This window comes from Erithacus rubecula, assembly GCF_903797595.1.
Source record: "Erithacus rubecula genome assembly, chromosome: 11".
NCBI lineage: Eukaryota > Metazoa > Chordata > Aves > Passeriformes > Muscicapidae > Erithacus > Erithacus rubecula.
In genome coordinates, this window is record NC_136663.1 from 3,069,540 (window position 1) to 3,095,752 (window position 26,213).

At 42.0% G+C, this 26,213-nt stretch overlaps 1 protein-coding gene across 5 annotated transcripts in view; it reads left to right on the plus strand.

The window, feature by feature from the left end:
* The first annotated feature begins 777 nt into the window (after nucleotides 1-777).
* LOC306806498 (uncharacterized protein) overlaps nucleotides 778-26,213 on the plus strand; it is a 184,399-nt gene continuing 158,963 nt past the window's right edge. For 4 of the 5 annotated variants that reach the window (XR_013775484.1, XR_013775485.1, XM_079315312.1 and 1 more), the window contains exons 1-4: nucleotides 806-992; nucleotides 12,891-13,025; nucleotides 13,612-13,721; nucleotides 15,117-15,221. Coding sequence is in view for 3 of the 5 variants with exons in the window: in XM_079315312.1 (XP_079171438.1) it covers nucleotides 850-992; nucleotides 12,891-13,025; nucleotides 13,612-13,721; nucleotides 15,117-15,221 (493 nt within the window). In the remaining 2 variants the exon portion in view is untranslated. Of the gene's footprint in view, nucleotides 993-12,890; nucleotides 13,026-13,611; nucleotides 13,722-15,116; nucleotides 15,222-26,213 lie in introns of all 5 variants that reach the window. The other variant, XM_079315311.1, reaches the window with a different exon arrangement.

The window sequence follows — 26,213 nt, forward strand, 5'->3', positions numbered from 1 at the left end:
GGGAGAGGAAAGGAATCGCTGGTTTTAGCTCTGGCTGGCTCAGGGCCCATCTGCTGTTCACAGCCCAGTGCCTGGTTAGTCACAGCCCTCTGGAGAGAGGGAAACCGTGCTGGAATGGACTCGGAGACCTGCATTAGCTCATAAAACGCTTAAGGTGTGTTTTTCTCATTTTTTTATTCGCTGCTATGCACAGTTCCCTTTCCAGGTCAGTTGGTCTCCCTTCTCTCAGCAGTAAAGAGGAAAGAGTTGTGTTTTGACAGCAGTAAAGGTCTGGAGAGATCATAAAGATGAGAGGATGGTCTGGAGGACGGCAGGCAGCTCTGGGATTTAAACACCGCTCCTCAGCTCCCGGTTTTATGCTCTTGCTGTCACTAACTCTCAGCAGTAGCGGTGTTATCCCTCCCCCAAGATGTTAAACGCGTTTATTTTCACGGTTACCTCTCGGAAGTGCTCATATATGATTGCAGTGGAACAAAGAAGGACCAGAGGAAATAAGGAGCAGCCAAGATACGTGTCTGTCAGCGCAGCAGAACGCGCTTGGCATCCCGGCAGGGAGGGGAGAGCAGGGCTGGGGCCGGAGGATGCACATCCCTGCGTACGGACATTGCAAACACCCTCCCGCCTATCCTCTCCGCCTGTCTCCCCCTGGAGCTGCTCCCAGCGGGGATGCGAGCAGGAGGAGCTCCGTGAGCAGCGGGAACACAGCGCTATTCCCGAGGGGAGCTCCCGGGACCGGCAGCGCCGTGCGCTCCCCGCTGCGGGCGGGGCGGGGCGGGGATGGGGCCGGGCCGGGGATGGGGCCGGGCAGCGCGGCTGTGCCGCCGCTTTAAATGATTTGGGGGGCTGCTGATGCTGCTGCTGGCGGTGTTGCTGCTGCTCCAGCCGGCTCTCCATCCTGCATCCCCCGGCAGCGCCATGCGAGCCGGCCCGGCGCTGCTCTCCGTGCTGCTGGGCTGCGCTCTGGCCGCGGAGCCGCGGCTGCAGCGGGGCATGTGAGTGAGTCTGCGGGGCTGGACGGGGACAGCACGGCCGGGACACACTGCCTGTGGCCCTATGGGGAGGGTTCTGTCCCCCTCGGGCCCTCCGGGTTGGCAGGGAAAGTTTGGGTGGATGCGCTGTAACTCCGCGCGTCCCGCAGCGCTGCCCTGGATGGAGCGCCCGGAGAGGAGGGAGCGCTCGGCTCGGCTCTGCCGCGGAGGGAAAGCAGCTCCAGGGCTGCTCTGCCTTCACCTTCAACCTGGGGAGCTGAGTTTGAGCAGGACAAAGCTGTGGGCAACGGCTGGGCACGCATGGGAAGGGCAGGCAGGGAGCGCGGAGCATCCTCCGGCCGGAGCGCACAAAGAGCCGCACGTGTGCGGAGCGCTGCCCGAGGGGCTCTGCACGGCACGAGCAGCGAACGCCTTTTGTTGGGAATGCGCTGGAGAGCTTGTGTCCGGAGGTAGTTTTCTGGTCGGTTTCTGAAAGAGGCTAGCTGGCCGCATGCTTAAAATCTGTGGTTAAAGTTTTCGCGTGTGGAAATGGAATGTTGCTGGAAGCTGTTTCCTGCCTTGTGTACCTTTCTCCTCTTGTGTTTTAAGGAATGTTGTGCACCCCTGCTCCCCCCTCTCAAGGCGACCAGGCAATAGCCTTTTCAAATGTCTGTATATATCCTAATTTCTAGCATCTCTTATCTTCCTGGGGTTTATCTTCATCAACTTCATCCCACTCTTTCATAATTAATGTCTTGTATTTGCTTTCAGTTTAGTTCTTTCTTCTGTCTAAAAATTGAGATTTCCAAGCCTATTGCTCCCTGTCTTTCTGTGCAATACATATTTACACGGTATTTACCAGAAGTGCTTTTAAGGTGGTTTATATTACTCCATTTTGCTGGAGCATGAAGTATCCATCACAGTGCTTAGAGAAGTTAAGCTCATTCTGTGGTAAACATTTTTCTTTGTTAAAAGTGCCCTGCGTTTCTTCCAGGCATGCTTGGTGCTCTCTTTCTGAGCAATTACTCTATCAGGAGGAGGAATAGCATTGGCCTACATTAATCTGTTTGCATTTCACATCAGTAATAACTATGATTCTGCACTTTTGAAGATGGAGGTGCTGTTAACTGTGAATTGCTTCCAAACAGTTTTTGGTTGCTTTTACCTTTTTAAAGATTGTGTTGTTGGCAAATCGAGGCAACATTTCCCTCTGGAAATGATGCTGTGTGAGGATGTTGCTGCTGGGCTGGAGTCACTGGGAGCAGCAGTGCACTGTCAGCCAGCAGCAATCAGGAGCAGCCACCCAAACCCCCAGCCCTGTGTCAAAGCCTTGAGTGCTTTTCCCAAGAGTCATATTCCTGAAATTGCTGCTGTTCTTCCTGATTTTCCCAAGCAAGCATGAGTATTACTCTAAACTTTCTTGCTGTTTAGGGACTTTGCCTTTGGTGTAAGCAAAAATGCAAGATGTTACCACCCTTTAGGAGTGAGTCTGCCACCTTTCACCATGAAACAGTGACATGTCCAGGAGGATTCTTTTCATTAATCACCTTTTTCTAACAATTCTGGTTTGTTCTTTTGGCATTGGTCATCTGCAGTCAATGAAATCAGAATAGCAAATGTATCCCTTGGAACACACCATGCTGAGTGTGTTCTTTGCTGTTGTTTTGATTGAGATCTTATGTGGCTGAGGCTATACAGGATATTCTTCATAATTGTTTTCATTCTGTTGCTAACTTGAGTGTTTGCTCCTAGCTAGAAATGCAAGGGTCTCTGTAGATGTTGGTGTTCTGCTTTCAAGTCCCCTGAGGAGATTTAATGTAGAACAGATTACAGAATGATGAGATACTTCTATCAGCTGCTTTTCCATACAATTAGCCCTTGATGATCCTCTAATAGAACTTCAGAGAGCTCTGCAATGACCAGAGAACAGATATGCCATTTCATTGTAAAGCTTACTTGGGCCTCCAAATGAGGAATTAACCATGTCTCATGATAAAAAGCACATTTTTTAACACTTTGTAGTGAGCTCTCTAGCCCAAAACTGGGGTTTGTAAGAGAATTCAGGTGTGATGTGTGGTTATCTAGCATTGGGTTCATGTTCACCACTAGGCTTCAGAGAAATCCAGGGGCAGCCATAGGACAGTGCAGAAAGGGAACTCAGAGAAGAGGATTTGGTTTGCTGTCAGGAGTGGTAAATCCTCTCCTAGAGGAACATTCCCCTGGGAGTTTGAGCAGTGCAGATGTCTGCTCATAGTGATGCAGGACAGAGCAGAGGCAGGAGTGGTTATGAGGTATGAGCTGGGAACCCCCTTTGTGCAATAAATATCACTGTCAGAGTCAGGACTGGGACAGGGCTCAGGAATGGATTCCTCTGTTCCCAGGTGAGATGAGTGAGGACTTCTCTGGAAGAGTCAGGAGATAAGTTTTGTTCCTGTCAGCATTAAGCCCCTTGACTCACTCTGTGGATTTGCAGGTCCAGGATGACATCTAAAGGGGTTGGTTTGCTTTTAGAGGATCCAGTCTCAATCTTGCAATAAAACTGTTTTGCTTAGGGTTTTTCTTTACTGCTCACATGTTGTATCTGCATATTTTCACTTTATCCATTAGCAATCTGGCCTCATTCCAAGGAACACCTGGATGCAGAGCTGGATTCCTGGCTGAGTAACTTTTCCAGCTTCTTCAATTCTATGGGGCACTATCAGCTTTCTTGTGCTCCTCCTGATAAATCACATTCCCAAAAGTGAAATTTAGCATCCTCATGTCATCTGCATTTGCAAACCTGGAGTAAATTTGGCCCTTCTGCTGCACCAGCTGTTGGGTACAATGGCACAGGACTGGTTTTGCACCACTGCAAACAGATGTGGCTACAGACACTATTTTCAGGTGTCATAAAGAAAAACTCCTTTAAAGGTATAATTTAAAAAGGCATAGTCCACTCTTTTTTTTCTTTTTTTTCTCTTTTTTTTTTTTTTTTTTTTTTTTTTTGATGGAATGCATTTCAAGAATTAACTGCTGTCATGCAAAGCATTTCCATATGAGGAGATGCCTCTGAGTTGTGATTGTTACAGTGGAACAAATTGCATGTCAATTTGAATACTTGGAATGCAATGCAGAAAACAAAATGAGAAGTGTTTCAAGAAAGTATAGGAAGACAGAACTTAACTTGGAGTTGGAATTTTGTTATAATACTATCCAAATGATGTGAAAAGTAGATTGTATAATCATTTCTTGGTGAGAAATTATCTCAATGTATTAGCTGTTTAGCCAATATCCTTTATTTTCACCTCCAGTGATGTCAATTTGCAGGTGTGAGGAAAGCTTGTCTTCCTAGCATTAAATAAGGGCTTAAAGTACATTTACTTCTTTGAGCTAAACTGAATAATGTAGTGGAATCCCCTTCCATTTCCTTGGATGGGTTATCTTACACTTGAAGGTTTTATAGTTAAAAATATTTGGAGATTTTTCTGGTGAAAATAAGGACTTGGTTTGCTAGTGGTGCATTTAAATTTGTACCATAGCTTAATTTTGTATTAAATTTGTGCATCAAGTGAGGTTAAGCATTTCTCTCTAACCTTTGTTGAAGTGATGCTGGCAACTGAGAGAGTCATTGACAAATTTTGGTTTAGGCTGCTGAATTTTACTTAACTTGTTTTCAGCTGAAACCTCAAGCTCTTCTTCCCACTCCTGTCTGCTCAGAATCTGTGGGGTTGCAGTAAACCCTCACTACCCCTCCAGCTACTCCAGCCTTTGAGGCTTGGATAATGTGATTTTAGCAAACATGGTTTAGGTTTGTGGTGATTTCATCCCCTCATTTCCCCATCCCTGCCCCTCCAATCCTTTAATTTGCAGTTGAAGGCTGAGATGTTTCTCATCTTTGTGAATGTGAGCATCACACTCACAAAAAAAGTCATTTTAGCCTGTGCACTACAGGATGTTGCCACCAGATAGAGCTCATGCTGGTCAGCATTACAGCACAGAATCCCATTCCTCAAGACTTTGCACTTAAAGCTTCTGTTTCACAGTTCCTAGAGGAATATTAATTTTGAATTTAGTCTTTTAACAGATGGCAAAGTGCTTTTTCCTCTTTTTCTGCCCCAGTATATTCACTGTCAGGAGACTTGAAGTTAATGAATGAGTGTCATGGTGGTACTGTACTTTTCCTGATTTATGACATTTTCCTGCTCTTCAGGAGAAAAATGAGATCAAGACTTTGTCCTAAACTCTGAAATAACTGTAGAGATAGGATAATAGAATCTGATAGCTTGAAGTTGTTGCATTTATCAAAGATGAACTGTAAATATTTTCCAGTTTTAGAAATTCCTGGGTTTATATCAGAGGCATCATAAAATGGTTCTAAATCTCACAAGAGGTTTAGAAATTTTCTGCTCATAACCACAGTAGCTTGCACATACTGTGTGATTCTTAAATCTTCACATTCAAAATAAGAAAGTGAAAGGATATGTCCCTTCACTTTTAATGGGATTTGACTTTTCACATTATTCTCCAAAAATACACTCTAAAAGGAAAAAAGTTGTCAGGTTTCTTTAGGTATAATTTTTATGGAAAGTTGCTGTAATTTAGTTATTGATGCAATAGTTTAATGTGCTTGAAATGTGTTTTTTGAAGTGTTTCTTGGGAAAATTGCCTGGTTTTTGCCTTGAATTTTATTCTGCATTGTTTATATCTAGCACTGCCTGTTTTTCCTAGTTCTAGGCATGCCATGATCTAGGTATGACAGACTGTGGAATATTTTTAATAAATTTGAAGAAACTCCCTGGTGAGGAGGGATGAGATGATCTGTGGTGGCAGACCTGGTGTGGTGCTGACTTTTCAGCAGAACTTTAATGAAAGTGGCACTTTGGCTCCCAGAGGGTTAAAAGCCCATATTGCAGACTTGTGTTATTCACCAATTAAATACCTTCTCTCTTTGAACACAGTTAATAGATTTCCTTCCTCTGAAATTCAAACCTGTTATTGCTTACGTTCCCTCTCAAATCTATTGCTTTTAATTTATTTCTGAGGAGAAAGAAATTTCCTTTCATTACTGCGAAATCAAAGCATTCTAAAATGATGGACTGAACATATGTAGCTTGTGCTTTGGATCCCAGGCTAGCCTTGGTTTAAAACTAATCATTAATTGTTCCAGAGGGGAACTTGATATTTCTGCCTTTGGTGTGAGATGGTGGGAGCTTTACTGTGTGCACTGAGCTCCATTTCAGTGCCTCTGACCTGGGGATGAATATTTGTGTGTGGACAGGAGAATGTTGTCTAAGTCAGAGTGCTGACCCTTGTTTTAAATTCTTTAGTAAAAGCACCTTGTCTTCCCTTTGTAAGTCAGAGCAGAACTTGGCACAAAATCTTCTTTAGAAGAGATTGCCATGCCCAGATCATGTTTTTTATGTACACAGCCTAATTCAATATTGAAAATTTAGCATTATATCTGAGGATGTGCCTGAGAAGAGGCTTTAGGGGTGCTCTGTACTGTTTTTTAACAAAGAAATTCCCATACATGATGAAACAATTGGGTGTTTTGGACCAGGTCTAATCAGATTGGAATATTCCTCCATAGGAAATGAGTTTTTACACCTCAACCATCAGGAGACTCTTCAGTGGTTCCCTTCTGTTTTTAATTGCTGATGCTCTCCTTGCCTGGTCATGCACCATCAATGGTGAAAAATACAGCTATATAAACATCATATCTCTCATCTTTCTATTGCTTTTATCTTATAATTCTAAGTCAAAGCCTGTCCATCTCTCTCTGTGGAGTAACACTAGGAGCTCTGGGTTATTTAGAACCTCGGCATAAGTTTCTAATCCAAAAGATATAAATTAAGATTTTTTTTTTTTCCCCTTCTAGTTTTCCACTGCTGAGCACTAATCCACTAATGCATACATGTTAGTTTTTCTGTGGTTAAAATCAATTAAATATTTAGCTTAACCAAATTTTTTTAATGTTAAAACAAACAAATGAAAACCCCAAACCAAACAAAAGCCCTCAAAAACCAGACACTGGTATCACTGGTTTCAAGCTGAGGATTTAAGGGAGTAAAAAACTTGGAATATTTTAACACCTAAAATGTTGTCATGTAGGGATTTTTCTTACATATATTGCATACATTAGATGTAATCCTGTTTGTTTCAGTTTGACTGGAAGTTATATATTGCATGTTATTTTAAAAGTAAGCTGTAAAAAAAAGAAAAAAAAGGTTCTGCTTTGGAGCTGTTAAAATCTGGCAAGCACCAAAAAAGCAGTTAACAATTCCTGGATATGGTTGCAGAAATAGAACTGAGGGTCTCAGTACCTTCTAACTCATTTAATTGTCAAACAGTGTGGCACTTGCTGTAAACCAGAGGGAGCTTTCTCTCCTTGTGACAAAGTGGTGTGACACTTGGAGTGATTTTTATGTAAATCTTTTCAGATTTCCTGCTGAAAGCAGCTCAGGTGTGTGCACCTGGCAGATTTACTGGGGTTCCTGAGCTACACCCTCCTCTGCAGGGCATGGCCATGGGTGCAGTTCATGTGAAATTACACCTGGGGGTGGCTGCTGCTGCTCAGGGCATTTCCTCTCTGGTTTCACACTTTTCCATCCTCAGTTTACTCTGAATTTTGGACCCTTATCTGCTTTGTCTTAGCAATGAGTGCATGCCAACTGTTTCTTAGCCTCCTTTGTGTGATATCCCATATGGTTTTCTAATTAAGAGAGAGATCCTTGGGACACTGGTCCTTAAGTTTGTAAAGCTAAATGTTTGTGCTGCTTGGGGCTTTGCAGGCCTGGTCACTGCAGTGATGCTGGTGCTCCTCTGGATGTAGTAGACAAAAATATAAAACTGGATGTTGCTGGGGATTTAATCAGCATGATGCTAAAAGAAAAAAGAACATCACTCCCTGATTTTTAAAATGGGGAAAAAAACGTGGCTTGGCCAATCATGGTTAAATGATCTGGATGTGCATGTTTATCTTGTGCTTTTCTTGCCAACCAAAATAGATTGTTGTGTCCTGTGGGAGGGAGGAGGATGGTTAAGTAGAAGGTAAACGACAGGCACTGCACTTTGATAGCAGCAAGAACTAAAAATCTTATTGTTGTTATAATAGCTGAGTGTGTAATTAATCATCTCCTATTGATTTGCTCTTCATCTGGATGCAGGGCACAAGGGCTGAAGGAGCTCTCATGTTATTTAGCTGCCCCATCTAATGAAAGGGAGGATGTGAGGAAGACACAGCAGTGCATTAGTCACCTGTGGGATGAGGGCAGCCTTGTGTGGTGGACCTTCATCCACAGAGCCAGGGAACAGCAGTGATAATGAGACCTAATCTAAATGAGCTTGGTGCTTACAGCCCACCTCCCAGAGGGGCTATAAACATCACAAATATTGATACAGGATCAGGAGAGAGCAGGGATTGATTAGTGGTCAAGGGAGCAGGATGTTCTAATTGTCTCTGGTAGTGCTGATTAATTTTATCAGGGAAATGAGCCTTAAAATAGATTAAGGGTAGAAAGGGGAGCTTGGCAGTTGAAAAAATAAAAGCCTTTTCTGTCATTGTGGCCTTTGTGAATTATTAAGCAATATGTATTGAGAGACAAAATTTATGTATGTAAGTAAATATATATAACTTGTTCTTTGTACCTTTTGTTTCTCTGGCCTATTTCTTGATTTGACTTTTCTTTTTCTGTGTTCATATAAAATTTGTTTGGTTTATTTTCTCCTTCCCTTGAGATCATATAGATTGAAAACTTTCAATCAACATCTCTTTTGCATACAGCACCATGCTGCTGGCTCTTTCTTTTCTACAGTTTCTGCAGGGTGCCACCTTATCTTTCCAGAAGTCTTTTTTATTGGACAATGGTGATGTTTTGCTGGGATGTTGGAGGTGTCAGGGTATTCAGACAATTAACCTGAAAAGTTTCTAACCAAATCCTTTGTAGCAGTGTACAACTATTTTCAGATCAACTTCAGTGTATCTCTAGTGCAAAACCAGTTATCATCACAGCAGTGGAGAGTTTAGCCCTGACTGTAATCTTGGTTCCCTTAAGAAAACTCCTATTTGATCTTTTCAAACCAAAACTGAAAAAGCAGACTGGGATTTTCTAAACTTTTAGTTACAGCATAAAGGGAAGGAGCAGCAACCAATTAGTGTTTTGAAAATACAGAATTCCAGCAAGTCGCTCCCTGTGACAGGTTTCATCTATTGACTGATTTATGGGAAGATCAATAGTGTTCAGGCTGCAATTTCATCAGCTGAGGCAACACAGGCTGCAACATCTCATTTTTAGGGGGATGTTAACAGCCATCTGACTTAGTGTAGAAGGTGGTGACATTCACAGAATCTCTGTGGAAAGACCTGAAATCAGACAGCCAAATTCGTATTTGTTAATGTTTTGATTTAAAGTTTGTGCTGTTTGAAAGAAATCTTTAGGGATATCTTGATGTGTGTTTGCTCTCTTGCTGCTGTTAAATCTGCCTACCTTTGGCTTCTTGTATTGAGCTGGGAGAAGGGAGATGGGTAGAATGAGAGATTTGCTTTGGCATTCCAGGTGATGGGCAGAAAAAGAAAGTACCCCTATCACAGAGATATGATGGATCTTCACAAATGGAAGTGTCCAAGAAGAGCCTGGGATATTGGAAGATGTCCCTGCCCATGGCAGGGGGTTGGAACAGATCTTTAAGGTCCTTTCCAACTCAAAGCATTCTGTGATTTTGTGGTAGATCTATTCCTTTTCTTTTTAAAATTCCAAACACAGGAATGAGCTACATCCCGCCTGGAGATGCTTTTAATTTTCTCTGAACTTTTCCTGTTGTGCAGTGGTTCACAGGCTCCACAGCCATATGATTAGCCCAGGCTGCTTCAGCTCCGTGTTGGTCTAATTATCTGTTCATTAGCATCTCAAGTCTTGAGCTGGAAGTGTGTAGGGTGTCTTTGTTTAAAGGGCAATCTCCTAATGCAAATATTAAGAGAGCTTTCTGCCTTGCCCGAGTCAGACTGACAAGCTAATAATAGCCTTGGTGTTAGCCTTGGCTGGCACAGAGCACCAGTGCAAAAAGGTTTTAAGGGACTGGTGCATCAATCAAATAGTGGCCCATAATATGCCTTTTGAATCTTTTGCTTGTTTTAACACTTAAACTCCCATTAAGAAATATCTTCTGAATGCAAAGGGCACGGCAGTAAAATAGGAGCTGGTCTCTAACACACCCCTGCATCCACTTGGGGCTTCAGCTTAGTCCTGGAGGGCCTCTAATGAGCAGAGTCCCACTGAATTGTACCTTTGTAGCTGTAGCCTTGTTCCAGAAGCTGTTCTGAAGTTTAGGGTAAGGTACCAAGTGAGTCAGATGGCTCAAAACCAGTGTTGACTGTGTGTGTGGGCAGCTGTGAAGATGCTGAATTGTTGGAGAGGGCATGTTTGATTCCCAGCTTTGCCAGCACAGGATTACATGTTATGCAATTGCTGCAATTTAATTATAGTGTTTCAGCAGTTTTGATATCTGCCTTTAAATTATCCCAAGGGCATCAAGGAGGAATGGCTTACTTTGAATAAATCTTCATAAACACACGACTCTGCTGCTGGCTTGTTTTGTTCTGTGAGCGTCATTTGTTCCCATTAACCATATCCTAGAAGTCAATACTGCTATTCCTGGAAACATGGCAATATCACATGAGGAGGAACTTGTGGGATGGGCTCAGTGTGTCATTACAACAATTGTCAGCTCCTCTCTTTTATTTATGGAAGAGCGATGCATATGAATGTACCTTTATCTGGAAAGTTTTAGGCAATTCTAATAAAAGGAGATATGCATGAATTATCAGAACATGATGTTCTATTCACTGGAGGGAGAATCATTTTAAAAAGCCTGCTAAGTGAGGCATGGTTGCTAAGTAAGGCAGGGGTTTTATTAGACCAACTGACGTAATGGAAAGGAAAAAAAAAACAGGCAAAATTTTGGGCACAGGATCATCTTTGGATGGGAAACAAATGGGAGACTTTGTGCTAAGGATGGCTTGGGAACAATGGCTCTGAACTTCAGCTAAATATGTTAAATGGGGAGGTAATTCTGGAGGGAAGAGGTAGCTGGGACACAGGGGAAGGATTGCTAAGTGATGGAGATGGCATTGGCAATGTGAGGGAAGGCTGCTTTCATGGGGAATTTAAGGCAATCTGAAACTGGGCTGGGGCCATCTCCTGTTCTGCTTTGAGAGCTGGCACCCAGGACAGAGCTGAGGAATGGAAATACAGAGCAATATTGAGCCTGGACTGTGGTTTAGGAGGCTGGAGCTGATTGCTCTAATTGCTCTAAAGCCTGGGTGGGAGGAGCAGATATTCTAGTGTAGGAAAATAACTTCTGTCAAGGTCTGGTGTTCCAGAACAAATGGATATTCTACTTTTTTTTTTCCCCATGGTGATATAGGACAACCAGAGCTTACAGCTGTGGCCTTTCCTCTCCTGACTTCCTCCACAAGGGCTGCCTGAATTCCTGAGGGCTGTTTGGGCTGTGTTTAAATCTGCTCTGTTCCTCCTCCCAAAGTGTCCTTGCTGGGCAAAGCTCCTCTTCACCCTGAGGTGATGGCCCAGGTATTCCCTTGGGATCTGTGGTGCCTTTGGGTGGATGGACATCCTGTTTGGATGGATATCCCATTCTCCACGGGGCAATGACAGTGTTTCCACAGCACTGGGACCATTGTGGGTTTGATCCAGGCAGGGCTTCTGCCAATTGTTCAGCTCAGCACTAAAGCAGATCATGATTATAGTATTTTCTTCTGCACAGGCTTAATTTAATGATATTTGTAAACTACTTGAAGACCTGGGGATTAAAGATGTTCTCTTGCAAGCAAGGCTACCTTGTGTGGGGTTCAGGCTTATTAGGGAGCCTGAGACATGAAAAGCACCATAAACTCTGAATGAGATATTAACAATATGCAGTCTCAGTGATGATGACCAGCTGCCAGGCAGCTCTTGGGCTACTTATTAAACCCTCAGGTTTTCTAGCACAGGTTTGTGTTTCTACCTGTGAGGAGTGACAGAGGAAACAAGTGTGACAGGTTATTTGGTCACTCTCTAGCTTGAAGAGGGCTCAGACTGAAATTTGGGGAAGGATTTGTCTGCTAAATGGTGGTGTTGCCAGGGTGGGTATAGAAGTTCCTGTTCCCCCCTGTGTTTGAGTTATTGAGGTTTGGCTTGCAAAGCCTCACCAGGCTGTCTTGGGGAATTGGTGATTAAATTATTGCACTAATGATCTATAAAATACTCAAAAAAAACCCCAACAGTGAATTAATTTCATTCATGTCACAACAGGTTCCTGCCTTAAAAGATGACAAAACCCCTCGTGCTTTATGGCTTTAGTTTAGACCCTGAATTTTTGGTGCTGTTGTTTTCTGTCATGCACAGTTTCCTGATTTATACCAGGGCAAAGAAATCAGGATAAGGCAGACAAAATCTCTGCAAAGCCATCAGCATGTAACCTTTTTTTTGACCCTCCATACCTCCTGCATTCCTGCTATTTTTGTAACTCTGGCTAGGTAGCAGGATGAAGATCACATATCATCCTCCAAAGCAGCGCTTTTATTTTGGTCTTGTTATTTTAGGAATAATCAGCAGAGAACAAGGATACTTCCTCTTATGAATTTTGTGTGTTTCCCTGAGGGGGCTGATAGGGAGGGAGATTCTTACAGAATATACAATTTCCTTAGAAATGGTTTAGATAAATCTCATCTACCCTTGAATCTGTGCTAAATCTTTGATTGACTTGTGTGGAGCTTGAATTTCAGCACATTGTTCACATGCTGCCTTCTAAGGCTTGGAGCTGCAGTGTGTTCAAACACCAGTAAAAATTCTGTTTCCAACTGTTACACACAGCACAGTTTCATGTCTATTTCTCTAGATGTCTAAATTTGGTGTTAGAAATAAAAATTATCTTTTTCTTTGCCCCCAGGCCAAATGTGTGCCCAGTGCTGGAGCTGGCACTGGTGGGACACCAGGAGCCCTGCATTCAGTCCTTCAGCAGGATGGTGAAGATGTGGAAACAAGGCTGCACGAAGAGGAGGTGGTGTGTGAGCTATGAGAGAAGGTAATCTGTTATCTGCTCTTATAAATGGGTTTTGTTGCTAATCTTTCTGCAAGTTCTTCAACTTTTTTTCATCTGAAATGTGTGGTTATGGACATGGTGTCCTCCTGAGATTTTACTTGAGGTCTGTTATTACTGAGTAGAAAATGTGGCTTAGAATTCTTAGATTCAGAATTTTACACTGTCAGAAAATGTTCCTGTCTTGTTCTGGTTCAGGTGAAGCCCAGCTGTCAAGTCATTGACTTTGAAAAATTGAACTTCTTTCTATTTCTGTCACATGCTTAGAACTGATGGGAGATCTGACTGCCCCAACAGCTAAACCCAAAATGGATTGGAAAAAAAAAAATTACTCACCTTTGCCTAGCCTGAATACAAATTCTTCAAAATAATATGTGGACATAGCATATCAGAGCTATTGGATGCTATCAGGATGCAGTTTGCTATATTTGCTTCGTTTTTAACGAGAACTCCTGATGGAGGCTGAAAAAATGTCTCATAAATATGAGATATGAGTGCAGTGTGCTGCTGGTGAGGGGGAGTGAGTGGAATAGGAGTTGTGATTGCTCTCTTCAACTCCCTTTCCCCACAGGTCTGGCTACTACACAGTTTACAAGCAGGTGTACAGGATGGAGCAGCAGACTGTCTACAAGTGCTGCCCTGGCTGGGCTCAGCAGGACAATGAACCTGGCTGTCTGCACTGTGAGTTGGGACAAAAACTGGGACAAACCAAGAGGTGACACCCAGCTCTTGCCTTCCTGCTCAATCCCCACTTCTGCAGGGGTGGATTTTGGTTTTCTGTGGTTTATAACTGGGATTCTCCAGCGATGGAGAGATAAATGTCTTTTAAAAGTACAAAGCACTCATGTAAAAGTAGCAAATAGCTCTAATGTGAATCCACATGGTGACACAGTTGAGATTAGCAGCCTAAACTCTAATTGCAGTTGTTACAGCATTTTTGTGCCAGCCTGGCTTTGACAGGCCAACCACATTTAATGCTGTTGCCCAAATTATGCAGAGAAATCTGCTGTGAGACACTCATTTCTTGGGTGTAGCACTTGCTGTGGAGTCTGACTGGTTTTGGCATTTTCACTTCTGCTGTTGCCATTGGATCAGTTGTTTTTTTGCCCTGTGGTGCTCCATCTGATGAGAACCTGTTTCTATCACTAATTTCTAATCATCATTGGATGTTTTCGTAAAAGATGGAATTTAATTTGAATGATAAGGCAGAAGATGGCAACCTACTCAGTGTTTAGTTTTGTTAGTCAGTAAATGCATTTTCTATATGAAGGTTAGCATCTGTTCTTATTTATTTTTTAATCTTCATACCAACTTCAGGGCTGCATTTCAGAGAGCGTGCTTTTATGGTTGTCTCTTTGTAGTTAAAAAAAACAAAACCAAGCCTGAGAGGTATTCCTGTTAGTTTCAGCCTGAATCTACATATTTAGTGTGCACCTGTTTAGTTGTAAGAAGTCAAAAATATGTTTACAATCTGTGTTTTAATCTCTGGTGAAAAGGAGTTTAAGGTATGTGGGCACCAGTGGCAAAATGAAATTTTCTTCCTGAAAGAGCAGTGCAGACTTGCTTTGAATTCTTTAAAGTACCAAAGTGGTTGAATTACTCTTTTATATTTGATAGTCTTTGCAAGTTTGGCTCAAGCATGTGGAATTTAAGTTACTGTAAATAAAACTCTTCTGTGTTAGAGGAAGGGGAGAATTGTAATTCCCTCCACATATGTAATATCTGCCAGTGCATCAGTGGTTTTTAACCATTCCTGCATTATTGTCTGGCAGTTTTTCTTATTTTATTTTGGACTCAGGCAGTGCTTTGAGTCCTGTCCTCTGCCTCTGAAGCACCTTCAAGTTAAACTGCAATATCTAAGTCTTATTTTTATTAAATTTCTTCATATCAACAAGGTAGTTCCACCTATAATACCAAGTCCTGCTGCAGTCCAACCTTTGCCCTTAAATAAAAATCTGGGTTTCTTCTCATTTTGAAATTCATATTGCAACAGGAGTCTGTCAGAAAGGCAGTTCTGGAGGATCCTGGGCACAAAATCAGCTGAAATACCCTGTCCCATTCTGTTTGTGTGTCTAGTGCTCTGCACTGCTGGCACTTGCTTCAATGGAGGGAGATGCTCTGGGGAAGGATCCCAGGTGTGCCAGTGCCCTGCAGGATTCCAGGGTCCACGCTGCCAGTATGGTGAGTCCACTGGAAATTCTCTCAAGTGCACCTGGGGTTCAGATAAAATGCATCTTCAACGTGAATTGTTAATACAAGAATATTTTATCAGTGTTGACTTAAAATTTAAGATGCCTTTCCTGTAATTTTAAGTGGTTATTTGATAATTCTCTGATTTTTCCCCCCTTTTTTTTTTTCTGGTTTTGAATTTTAACAAGGCAACATGAAAATCTAATTTGATTGCTATCAGATGAGTGAGTGTCTGTGGTGTTTAATACCTGAATATCAGCAGTGATGTCCAGTGGAATATCTGTCAATTGCTTCTCAACTTGAATGCTCCTGTGGTGCTCTTCCTTCATTTCTCAGCCTTGCTTTTACCTTTGTGAGAGGAAATTCTGAGTCAAAGCAGGTGGGCAGCAGGTGAAGAATGCAGTAAATCAACCACTGTATTTGCTCATGGGATATTTTTTTTCCTAGTGCATCTCAAAATAGGAAGGTTTTAGAGCTCACTACCAAATGTTTCATAGTATTCCTGGAATAATATATGCAGCAATCTTTCATTTCACTGTTCTAGCACACTGTAGACTGACTTCCGTGTGACTTAGACTATCACCCACTCTCAATGAGAATCTTTTTTGTCTCACACACTGGCTCACAATTTGATAAACCCACAATGGGTTGTCTTGTAATTTAACACACTGTGTAAAGCTCTCCAAAATTACAGAACTGCATCCATTTGGTTCCTTTAGGAAGGCAAGAAAGTCATTCCTTTAGAGTAGGCTGTGATTGGGACAAAGGATTTCTTTTGTATTAGGCAAATGATAATTTCCTTTTCAACTGAAGCATATTGTGCTTTGTTCAAAGGAAGGCAGATTTTTTAAGTGTTTCTTTTTTTCCCTTTTAAATTCTAATATGTTCTTGTCCTCACCTGGCTTGTCTGTCAGGCAATGTGAGTGAGAAGAGCTATAACAATAAATAAAATGCAGAGCTGTTTACAATGGAGCTGCTGCTGCCTGCAGACAATATTAGCTCAGTGAAGCTGTGATTGGGTATTTCTTTACTGCCCACAGAAACAAGTTTGTGTGGGTGAGTTGAGAGGAGCCAGAATGACACCAAGGCAGGTTGGTTGTGATTAACTTACAGAAGAGCTGCTGTTTCAAGGTAAGCAGGATCACAATCTCCAAAAAGGCTTTATAATAAGCTTTTACCAAATGGAATGGAGCTCAGCAAATTATAAATTGTCCTTGCCATTACAAATTGTCTTTTGAGACTCCTTTTTTTTTTTTTTTTTCTTGGAGATACCTGTGGAACTGAGGCATTCCCAGCAGGCAGATTTGGTGGGTGCAGCTGTGGATAGCACAGGTCAGATTTTCAGGCAGAAATGAGATTTGTGCAGTCTCTATTTCACAGGTTGGTGACTGCAGCCACTGTAAAAACAATGAGAGGTGTCCTGCAGTCCTTGCTCTTTGCACTTGGGTGGAACTTTTATCTTTGGTCGTTTGTCTGCTTTCTATTGATTCCTGAGCTTTGAATGGAATTCCAGTAGTCATCATTTTCAGCTTTATACAGCAGCTGCTATCACAGCCTGGCAGGAGGAAGTTTATAAATTGAATTCTGAAGGGAAAAACCTTCTTTCAGGAAGAATGCTATGGACCATTCACCTGCCTAACAAAAGCAAGGTAATTTAGAGTGTAAGGCCTCTTAACTGTTGCAGGTGCCTCCAGGCAGGTTCTTCTGAGGTTTGTATCATATTTGTGCAAGCAAAAGGAAGGAGAAATCTACTGTGGGACTAACAGCCTCTAGTTTTCCTGGCTGATATTGGAATATTGCTCTTAAAGTAGTTTGGACTTAATGTGCCAGCATTAGTCAATACATTCTGGGCTTAAATAATCATTAAGCTTAGTCTTTCCCCTCCTCCATACTTGTCTGTGGGACCTTACTGTAAATTGGACAGGTTTCCTTCCATAACCCAAAAGTAAAAATGGGATCTGTTCCAGCAGCAGCTTTTCCCTTGAGGGTTCAGGAGAAGGGAGGGATGCCAGTTTGGCTTTGGAGCCCATTCTGTGACAGTGATTGTCAAAGCTGGTCTCAGGTGTGGTGGTGCTGTGTCCCAGGGTGTTGTGTCCCTGTGCCTGGGGACTGTCCCCAGCAGTGCCCAGGTGTCCCTCTCAGGGGAGGGACCACCAGCTGCTGCAGAAAGGTGCCCCTGGGGTGTTCTTGGTTGTAATCTTGCTTTCTGTCACTTCTGGTATTGTGGCCCCCTGACAGAGGGGGAACCACAGGCATTTCATAGCTGCACTTCAACTCATTTGAGCAAAATTGCTTCATGCATCCCATTTTATATCTGCCCCTCCCTTTTGCTTTTCTTCTCTGTTTCTGTCATCAATGCTGACAGCTGATTCTGAAATTCCACTTGTGCAGCAGCTCTCATGATCTCCTCACTGGGTGCTGTGAACTACAAACAGCAGACAAGAAATTAATATAAAAATATTACTAAATTCAGTTACTCTGAGAAGTAAATGAGAACCTGCATCTCAAGAATCTTCTAATCATTCCTCTTTCTGGTGTTTATATTTGCCTTTGAGATGGGGGGTAGGTCAAAAGTGATAAAAGGAAGTTTTGACCTGCAGAAAGTTTGTGATGGATCCTCTGGAATGACTGGAGTCAGCCCAGGGCCTCAGAGCATCTCAGCAGAGATGATTATTCACAATTGGCATGATAGCAGCTAATGACTTTTTAAAGGAGTCATGGGGTGTTTTTACAGCCTGGGACACGATTTATTCCTGATGTGATGCTGAAAGGGTCAGGGCTCCTGTAACAAACTTGATATAATTGTGCTTAGAAATGTGTTACTGCATCCCTTGTACACGTCACTCCATAGTTTTATTATTTTACCCACAGAAGCAGCAATGAAAACTTAGGAGAAAGATTTATGAGTGAAATGGTCGAGTTCTTCATGCAGCCATTGCAGGGACTGGGTAACAGATTGAGCTGTCTCGTGCATTGTCTGCTGCAATTTGTCTTCTAATAATAGACTTATATCAATTACAATGTAAACTTGCAAGCTGCATTTCTTTCCATTTTTTTTTAACTTGTTTGGAAGTTGTGATCCCCATTTGTCCCAGTGTAAGGGAGGGAAAACCTGTAACAAAAAAAAGAGAAGGCAAAAGCCAGTGCCAAGAATAAATTCTGCTGCAGTGCTGGTGTCATTGATATTCACTAGTTGTCCTGGTAATCTTGTTCAAGGCCTGGTAACCACCTGAGCTGGACATGGAAGTAAATTAATTTCATTTAGCTTGTTTAATTTAGCCCTGGGACTTTTACTGGGACATGCAGCCAGTGAAAACATTCCAAATTCTATAAACAAGGATGTATTTATTTACTCTTCGTGTACATGGAATTGCTCAGTGGAAAATGAGGAGTTACTTTTGACTCTTAAGAGTTTTGTCATCAATCTCAAGTTGTTGCTGGTTTCACCAAATGCCTCCTGATGGGTTTTTAAAGCAAAGTAAAAATCCAGAGTGAGAACTGAGCAGGCTTTATAATTTCTTGACTGATGCAAAATCTGAGCATGAATAATGTTTTGTAAGAGGCTCCCATCATTAAGAAAGAATAAGTACAATTGAGTCCATCTGAGACAATGGGTATAATTGGAAAATGTTTAAAAATAGGTGAGGAATGACCAGGGAAGACTTGTCAGGAAAGTCATCTCATGGTGACGTGGTGTTTGATCTCTTTAAAGAAAGCTGAATACAATATTCCAGTGTTTAACAGATAGTGTCAATAAATTCAATTTTTGCACCAATATTTGCTGTCACACAAGTGGAATTTTAAGTTCTTTTGCAGTGCCTGGTGCAGATCATTAAAGACTGCAGAAAGGCTCTTGAGAGGCAGTGTGCTCACCTGAGAAAAACTTTCTTTTCCACCTGCCACTGACCTTGGATATTTAGTGCAGTAACTTTTAGCAAATTACCCCACTCTGCCTGGGCTTTGTTGTACATGAAATGTTGCTAATGGTGGCTCATTCCTTTGTCAGGTGCTTTGAGACCCAAGTAATTAAGTGTAAGATAATGGCATTGGAATGTGTGTATAAAGGCAAAATGCACACTGCATGGGCAGCTAAATGAAATGCTTATGAGGGAGATATCCATCAGTTCATTGACTTGCTGTCAATCTCTGCCTTCACTCTGGTCACACACTATTAAGATATTGAACTATATAAAGATTCTGGTAAACAAAAAATGTCAGCACCTCCTAGACCAGGTAGATCAGAGTTTACACTATAAAACTGCTAAAAACAAAGGTGTGATTTTTTTTTTTTTTATTTCTTTTTTAAGCCATTGATTAAAATGGCAGGAATTCTGATATATCTTCTTGTAAATAAGAATAGTCTTTTCTTTCACTGTGAAAAAGAATTTTCTTCCATTTTCCTCTAGGAAATATTTCTTCCTGCAAAAAGCTGTTTGATTCAACTTCTGATTCATGTCCTGCCTGCCATCCTGGTTTCTTGTAGAGATGAAATTTTTATTCTTTGAGGCTGAAGACCTACACAAGCCTCACAGAGCAGTGTAAATCCATAAACCAGTGCTACAAATTTTCCTTCTTTAAAACAGAATTAGCAAGCTAAAAGTTCCCATGGATCTACTGCCCATAAGGATGTCTTCAGTTTTCTTTCCCACTCAAACTATAAAATGTTTAAATATTTGTGGGGGTAAGCTAGTTCTGATAGCTGGGCCCTCATTGTGCCAGGGGTTTTGGCATTTTGTTTTCATTTTTTGGCTATGAGTCCCCTGAAGTGTGACCCAAGACAACCTTTTTAACTTGAAAATTTGCTCATAGGGAGAGTGGAAAAGGATGGCACAGAAGATAATTTATGCTCAAATTGTTCTAGTTTGGTGCCTATAATATTTAAAGATACCAGGATTGGGGTTTTTTCCTGCTTTGGCATAGTCATTCTCCTGCTCCAAATGACTCAGTCTCATTAGTAAAATGCCAACCTGTCATGGCAAGGGAAGCAGAGATGACTGATGAGGCTGCTCAGGGTAGGAAGGAACCTTGTGATCACCCCCTGTCCTAGTGGGACTCTCAGTTCTGTTCTTCCTTTCTGGCTCCCAGGAGCAGAGATCCACCAGTGCTGTAGCTATTTTTTGACTGCCACTCTCCTCCTGTGACAGAGAAGCTCTGGCAGGCAGCCCATGGAAGGTGGGGATGCTCTTGGACCTTCCTGCAGCACTGAGGGAGCCCCAGCGAGCTCTTGACAGCTTGAGAGCATCCTGTGGGCTGGGAATGTGCTGCAATCACTTGCTCCTGCATTAGGGACTGAGGTAATGAGCCCTTTCTTAGCACTTGTCAAGGTAATAACAGTGCTGGGTGCACTTAGAGCCACCAAACCCCTTCCAAGGAGTCACTTTTGAAAACATGAGTATGTTTTGAGCAGCCAGCAGAGCTAACAAGGTGTGTTGATGTGTTCCATCTCATCAGAAGCTCAGAGCAGACTGTGGTTCTTCCTTTCTGTCAGTCCTGTGTGGAGCACACAGGAAACACGAGCAGCACAAGGCAATTTTGGATGGTGGGGTTTAAATTTAAGTGTTCACTTTGTAGGTGGCAGGTGGGTTGTGGCCAGCAGGCAATGCTTGATCTTATGCTAAAGATGTAGCCACTGCTCTAAACTCAGCCAGTTCTAGAGCAAATTGGTTTAATTCACTGAAAGAATAGGCAGTGTAGGTTTTAAACCTTAATTTTAATTGGTCACACTGCAAATGCAGAAACCCTTGATCTTGATGAAGTGATCTGAGAGCCAAGTAAATATTTTTTTTTGCTATAATTCTTTCTTACACTGAAGATTTCAGACATTTAAAGCTGTTTCAGGTGATTTTTATTCAGTACTGTGTTCTACTGCCCAGCATGCATTTGAAAAATACCCCTTATATAACTTTAGGTGGTTTTGGACTTAAAGCCTGACTTCAGTTGTCTGCACAACTCTGCCCTTGCTAAAACCAGTGTAAAATAAGAATGACCTTTTCAAATTTCCCCTCTCAGTATCTCATTTCATATGGAAGCAGGGAAAACCTGATGTCTTTTTCTTTCAGTTTCTAAATAGTTTATCCAATTTAGTGAGAATTTAGATGCAGTAAAGTCTTCAACTGCAGCCCTTTAGCTGATTCTGCCCTCCCTGGAGAGTTGGTCCTTCAGCACTCCAGTGACCTAATTGCCTTGAAATCCTGAGACACAAAGAGACACTGCTTGATTTTTATTTTTTTCAACATCTAAACCTTAGTGAAATGTATAAATTTCACACTAGATTTTTAAATCATTTAAAGAGAAGAAAAAAAGATTTTGAGTATTAAGAAAAAAAACCTGTTTCTAATCTACAATGTCATCCCCATCATGCAGGTCTATCAAAACAGTCCTCTCCTGACAGGGTTTGGTCTCATGCTGACACACCTTTCTGTAATCTGTCTCCTGTATTCTGGTGACAACTGACAGCTGTCCTGACACTTAGAACATAATGGGATCTGTGTATTTAAATTATAGACACATATAGCTACAAATCAATAGGAAGGTAACATTGGACCTCAATATAAAGTGTCACAAGTCTGGAGCTGATTAGAAACCCATGAGGAAGGTGAGTTGGGATGTTCTTTTGGGCAGAGATTTGCAGAAGACAAATGCAGTGCACAGACCACTGCAGGAGGTCCAAGCTATCTGTGATCTCTCAAGGAAAAAAGTTATGGCTGAGATAAAATGACATTATCTGTTCTGGTGATAACAGTTGATTCAGAGATTAACTCCAGTTGTGAGCAAGGCAGGATTCAAAAAACCAGAGAGCATGGCTTCCTCCAAACTTTCCATTCTTTCTTCTTTGCTTCCCTCCTCACACCCACCTGCTCTTTGCCAATGTTGGCCATGGAAACACCTTTCATCACCAGCAAGACACGAACCTCTCCAGGTGAAAAGCCCTTTGAAGCAGCCACTGAAAAGCTGTGAGGAATAAAAGCTTTGCTGCTCTAAAACGGGCAGGTAGAAATGCTGATTGAAAAATCATGCCTGGCTCTCTCCTGGCTATGACAGGATATAATCATCAGCCCATCCTGCTGAAAGCTCTGCAGTGCTGGGCTCCACTTGCCATTAGCAGCAGAGACAGGTAGACAGACAGCAGAGCTGGAGCTGCAAACAAATGTGTCAGGAGGAAATGAACCTCGGAATCAGCACTCAAGAGAGAGCTCACCCCTCTTGTCTTTGCCACAAAAGGCTGTTTGCACTGTGCTTGCTGCAAAAGGGAAAAGTAAAAAATCAAGAGGAGAGCTGCTGTCAGGCTGCTGGTGTTTGTTTGCTGTTGGTTGCAAGTCACAGCAGAGCTGAGTGCTGTGCAGGTACATTCCTCCCCACACACACACAAAAGGTGAATGAGCAGGCTTGGAGTCTCCAGGAACATCTGGGTTCTGTTTTGTGACACCTGCATGGCCTCTGTGTGGCTGGGGGCAGGTTTATTTGGGGTCCCAGCATGCTTCAGGGATTTGAGCTGGGTCACAATGGGTTTGGTCAGGTAATGCAGATGGTTTTAATTAGCCCAAGGTACCATGGCTAAGCTCTGCCAGCACCCAGTTCATGCAGTGCTCATCTAGCTCTGGGTTCAACCCAGATAATTAATAAAACATCTAGACAGCATGGAATTTTAACTGATTTGGCAGAATATCCAGCAGATTGCTACGTCTTTAAGAATGTTTTTGTTGTGTTTTGGTAGCTTTTCAGAGTGAAGTTGGAGATGGTGCATTTCATTGTCCTGTCTGCAGAGAGCTCTGCCCTTTTCCAGCCTTCCTGTGCTCTAGGTCAAACACTTCTGCTGCACTTCCCTTCCCATCCTCAAAAATCTTTGGACTGGTGTGTGTTTCCAAAGAGGTACAAACAGCAGGAGAACCCTTCACAAACAAAGCTTGGCTGGCTGTTGTTTTTCTCCTTCAGTGGTGTTAGTGCAGTGTGTCAGGGCTGATTGCTGCTCCTGCCATGAGATGTTCTTGAGGCATTGTCACTGCACTGTGTCCTGTGAAGGGGAGGGAGAGCAGCACTGCAGGGACTGGGACTGACAAAGTCACATTTGGGTAGCTAATTATTTTTTGCTGACCTAAACCCATTGACACACAGATATGGACAGAAAAGGGATACCTCTAAGAATGTGTGTATTTAGCTGTTCAGCCAGGACTGTGCCATAGGTTTAGAAGGGAGAACATCTTTTTACCTTCCACTGCACCAGGCTGCTCCAAGCCCTGTCCTTGAACACTCCCAGGAAGGAGGATCCACAACTTCTCTGGTCTGGTACCTCTAAATCTATTTTAAGCCAGGAACAATGGCCTTTAAAAATTATTTTAGCATCAGAGGAAAGCCGGTGGTGCCTGTCCTGGTTCCTTTCCAGCCCTTGTCTGCAATTCTCTCAGGCTGAGTCTGGGTATGTGCTTTATACCAGAGGCTGTGTTTTAAGGCTTAAGGGTGGATGTGTTAATGTATATCCTGCCACTTTTCCTACAGCAGACTCCTTCCATCCTGTGCCTTGTGTCTCCTTGGGTGTCCTCCCAGTGCTTTTATGGAAACAGCTATTTGTTATCAGCCATCATCCACCTAGAAATTTGTTTTCTCAGGTGTAATGACTGCGGCAGAATTCTTCAGCATAAATACTATTTTACAGTCATTTAACAGCATTTTCAGTGCTGATGTTTATTTCATCTAAAAGGGGCAAAAGAGTTAATTACATTGTGTAGAAAGGGAAGGCAGAATCTTGCCAGCAACCACGAGGCACTGCTGCTCACTTCGATAGAACTGAACTCACAGTAGTGGCAGCTGGATTTAATTATAAGTTTGCAACCCTGTGGTTTCAGCAGCAGCTGCTGAAGAATGGATAATGCAAGTAGCCTTCAAAGCCATTCACATTAGAGATAAAACCTTGTCATTCACTGAGACAGCTGACTGAACAAGTATTAAAATGAATAAAGATTTCCCCAGGGAGGTTGCAGGATGAGGTTTGTGTTTTTGTCTCGCTGGCTCTTGCTCAGATGTGTCAGACATGCAGGGTTTTATTCTGCTTCCACCCAAAAATATAAGGCTACTCACAAATAAAAGTCTTAGATTATCTAATCTGAGCACTGGTTGTGTGATTAACCTCAACAAGTTAGGAAGGAAATATTACTTACTGGATTTTTTTGTATTTCTGTGGCAATCTTTAGAAAGGACCATCTCTGCCTGGAACAGAGAGAAGGCTAAACATGTCCAAAAGATACCTTTAAAATTCACTTTGTCGTTTTATTCAATGATACATTAGTAACAGACTGCAGTAACTGAAATGCTATACAAAAGTATGTGACTACTGAATTTACATTTTCATTATTTTGGTGTTGATCTATTTCAGTTTTTATAAAATGGAAAATCAAAAGTTTTAAAGTGAATTTGAGCCTTGTAAAACTAAAACTAATAGCTAGAACCTCCAAAGGCAAACTAAAATATTCTCCAAGTCAGGCTGGAACAAAAACTTGACCTAAATGATTTTTCCAGCATAATTGGTCAGTTACTTCCTGAAATGACTTCCCATGCTCTCTCAGGTTTTGAGGTGATTTGGAATACTGGAAACCCTTTTCTGTTTTGTCTGTCATAAGATTTGCTATCCTCTGAAAATAGGTCCTGTTTGAGATTTTTTTGGTCCCATAAAAAGCTATGAAGGTTGGGTAAATTTCAGATTTGACTGTTTGAAAATGGACTCTTTAAGTGTCCTCTTAGGTCCTTACTATTTTCCCCCATTATAATGAAAGCACTGACTGACTCTGCTTAAAGGAAGTGCAGCTTTTATTTGTCTAGGCAGATATTTAATTTCTGCTTTGTCACATCTCCTGTGGAAGGAGAGACAGCTATGGATGAAGTGGTCCCTGGAGTCACTGGCCCTGTGATTCTTATTTCTTTCTTTTATTTTTGAGTGTCTTTATAATTCTTTTTCCTTTCCCCTCTTCATTTTTTTTCCATTCTTGCTACTTTCCAAACCTCAAGTTGTGACTTTAAACTTAACAGGAACTAAAGTTTAAGAACTTTATTTCAAAATTGTTTTCTGTTTCTTCAGGTACTTTGTAATAATCTAAGTATGCCAGAAGTTGAAAAGGCCAAATCTATTTCGTGACCACTTGGAATAAAAGTGGCTGCTCCTGTTTTTCAGACATTTGAGAGATTCTCATGGTGGTTCTGAAGTGGGGGAATTGGTGTCTGTGCTATCCTTTTCAAGAAAACTTATTTCTCACTGTTTCCTTTTTTGTAAAATCTAATTGCTTTTGCTTCACCAAGAATTCACAGGCAATTGCTTTTCTCACTGTTATCCATGCTGCAAGGGGAGCTTTTGTGTGCAGGGTTGCTGACCTGAATCTGTTTTTTCTCTGTAATCTCACTGTTTGGGAGCTCAGAGAGCTGACAGGAGTTAGGGGAGGCTGATCTGCTGCATGTCTGACATCGTTTCCTTCACATGTGAATACTGGAAATCCTCTTAGTATTAACATAATGTAACATGAGGGGAGAAATAGCCCATTCCATGGAGATTTTTATGGCTAGATTTTCACTTGTCCTTCCATCTTTCTTCCTACAGCTGCTCCAATCTGAGATGTACCTGCAGTGTGACTTTGATCCTTCCCCACTGACCCTTTGCAGATCTTACTCAGTCCTCTAGACTCATGTGCTGCAATTTGTTGTAAATAACCTAGAAGCTGTAAATGTAACTTTTTGGGGGATGGAGGGAAAAAAACCAGCTCAAACTGATGTTAAACTTCCTGAACATATTCTCATTTTGGATCTTGGTATCCTATGGAACATAGTCTTGAAATTGTGTGGTGAGTCTTGTTTAACTGGATATCCTTGTTTGCTTGTTGTGCTGCTGCTATAAATAGGGGCTGTTTATGTAAGTGATGTTTGCCAAGCTGAATCTGCAGTGCATCATTTCTGGATCCTTGTACAGCCAAAGAAATCAAGAGTTCAGTTAAATTCTCTCTTCCC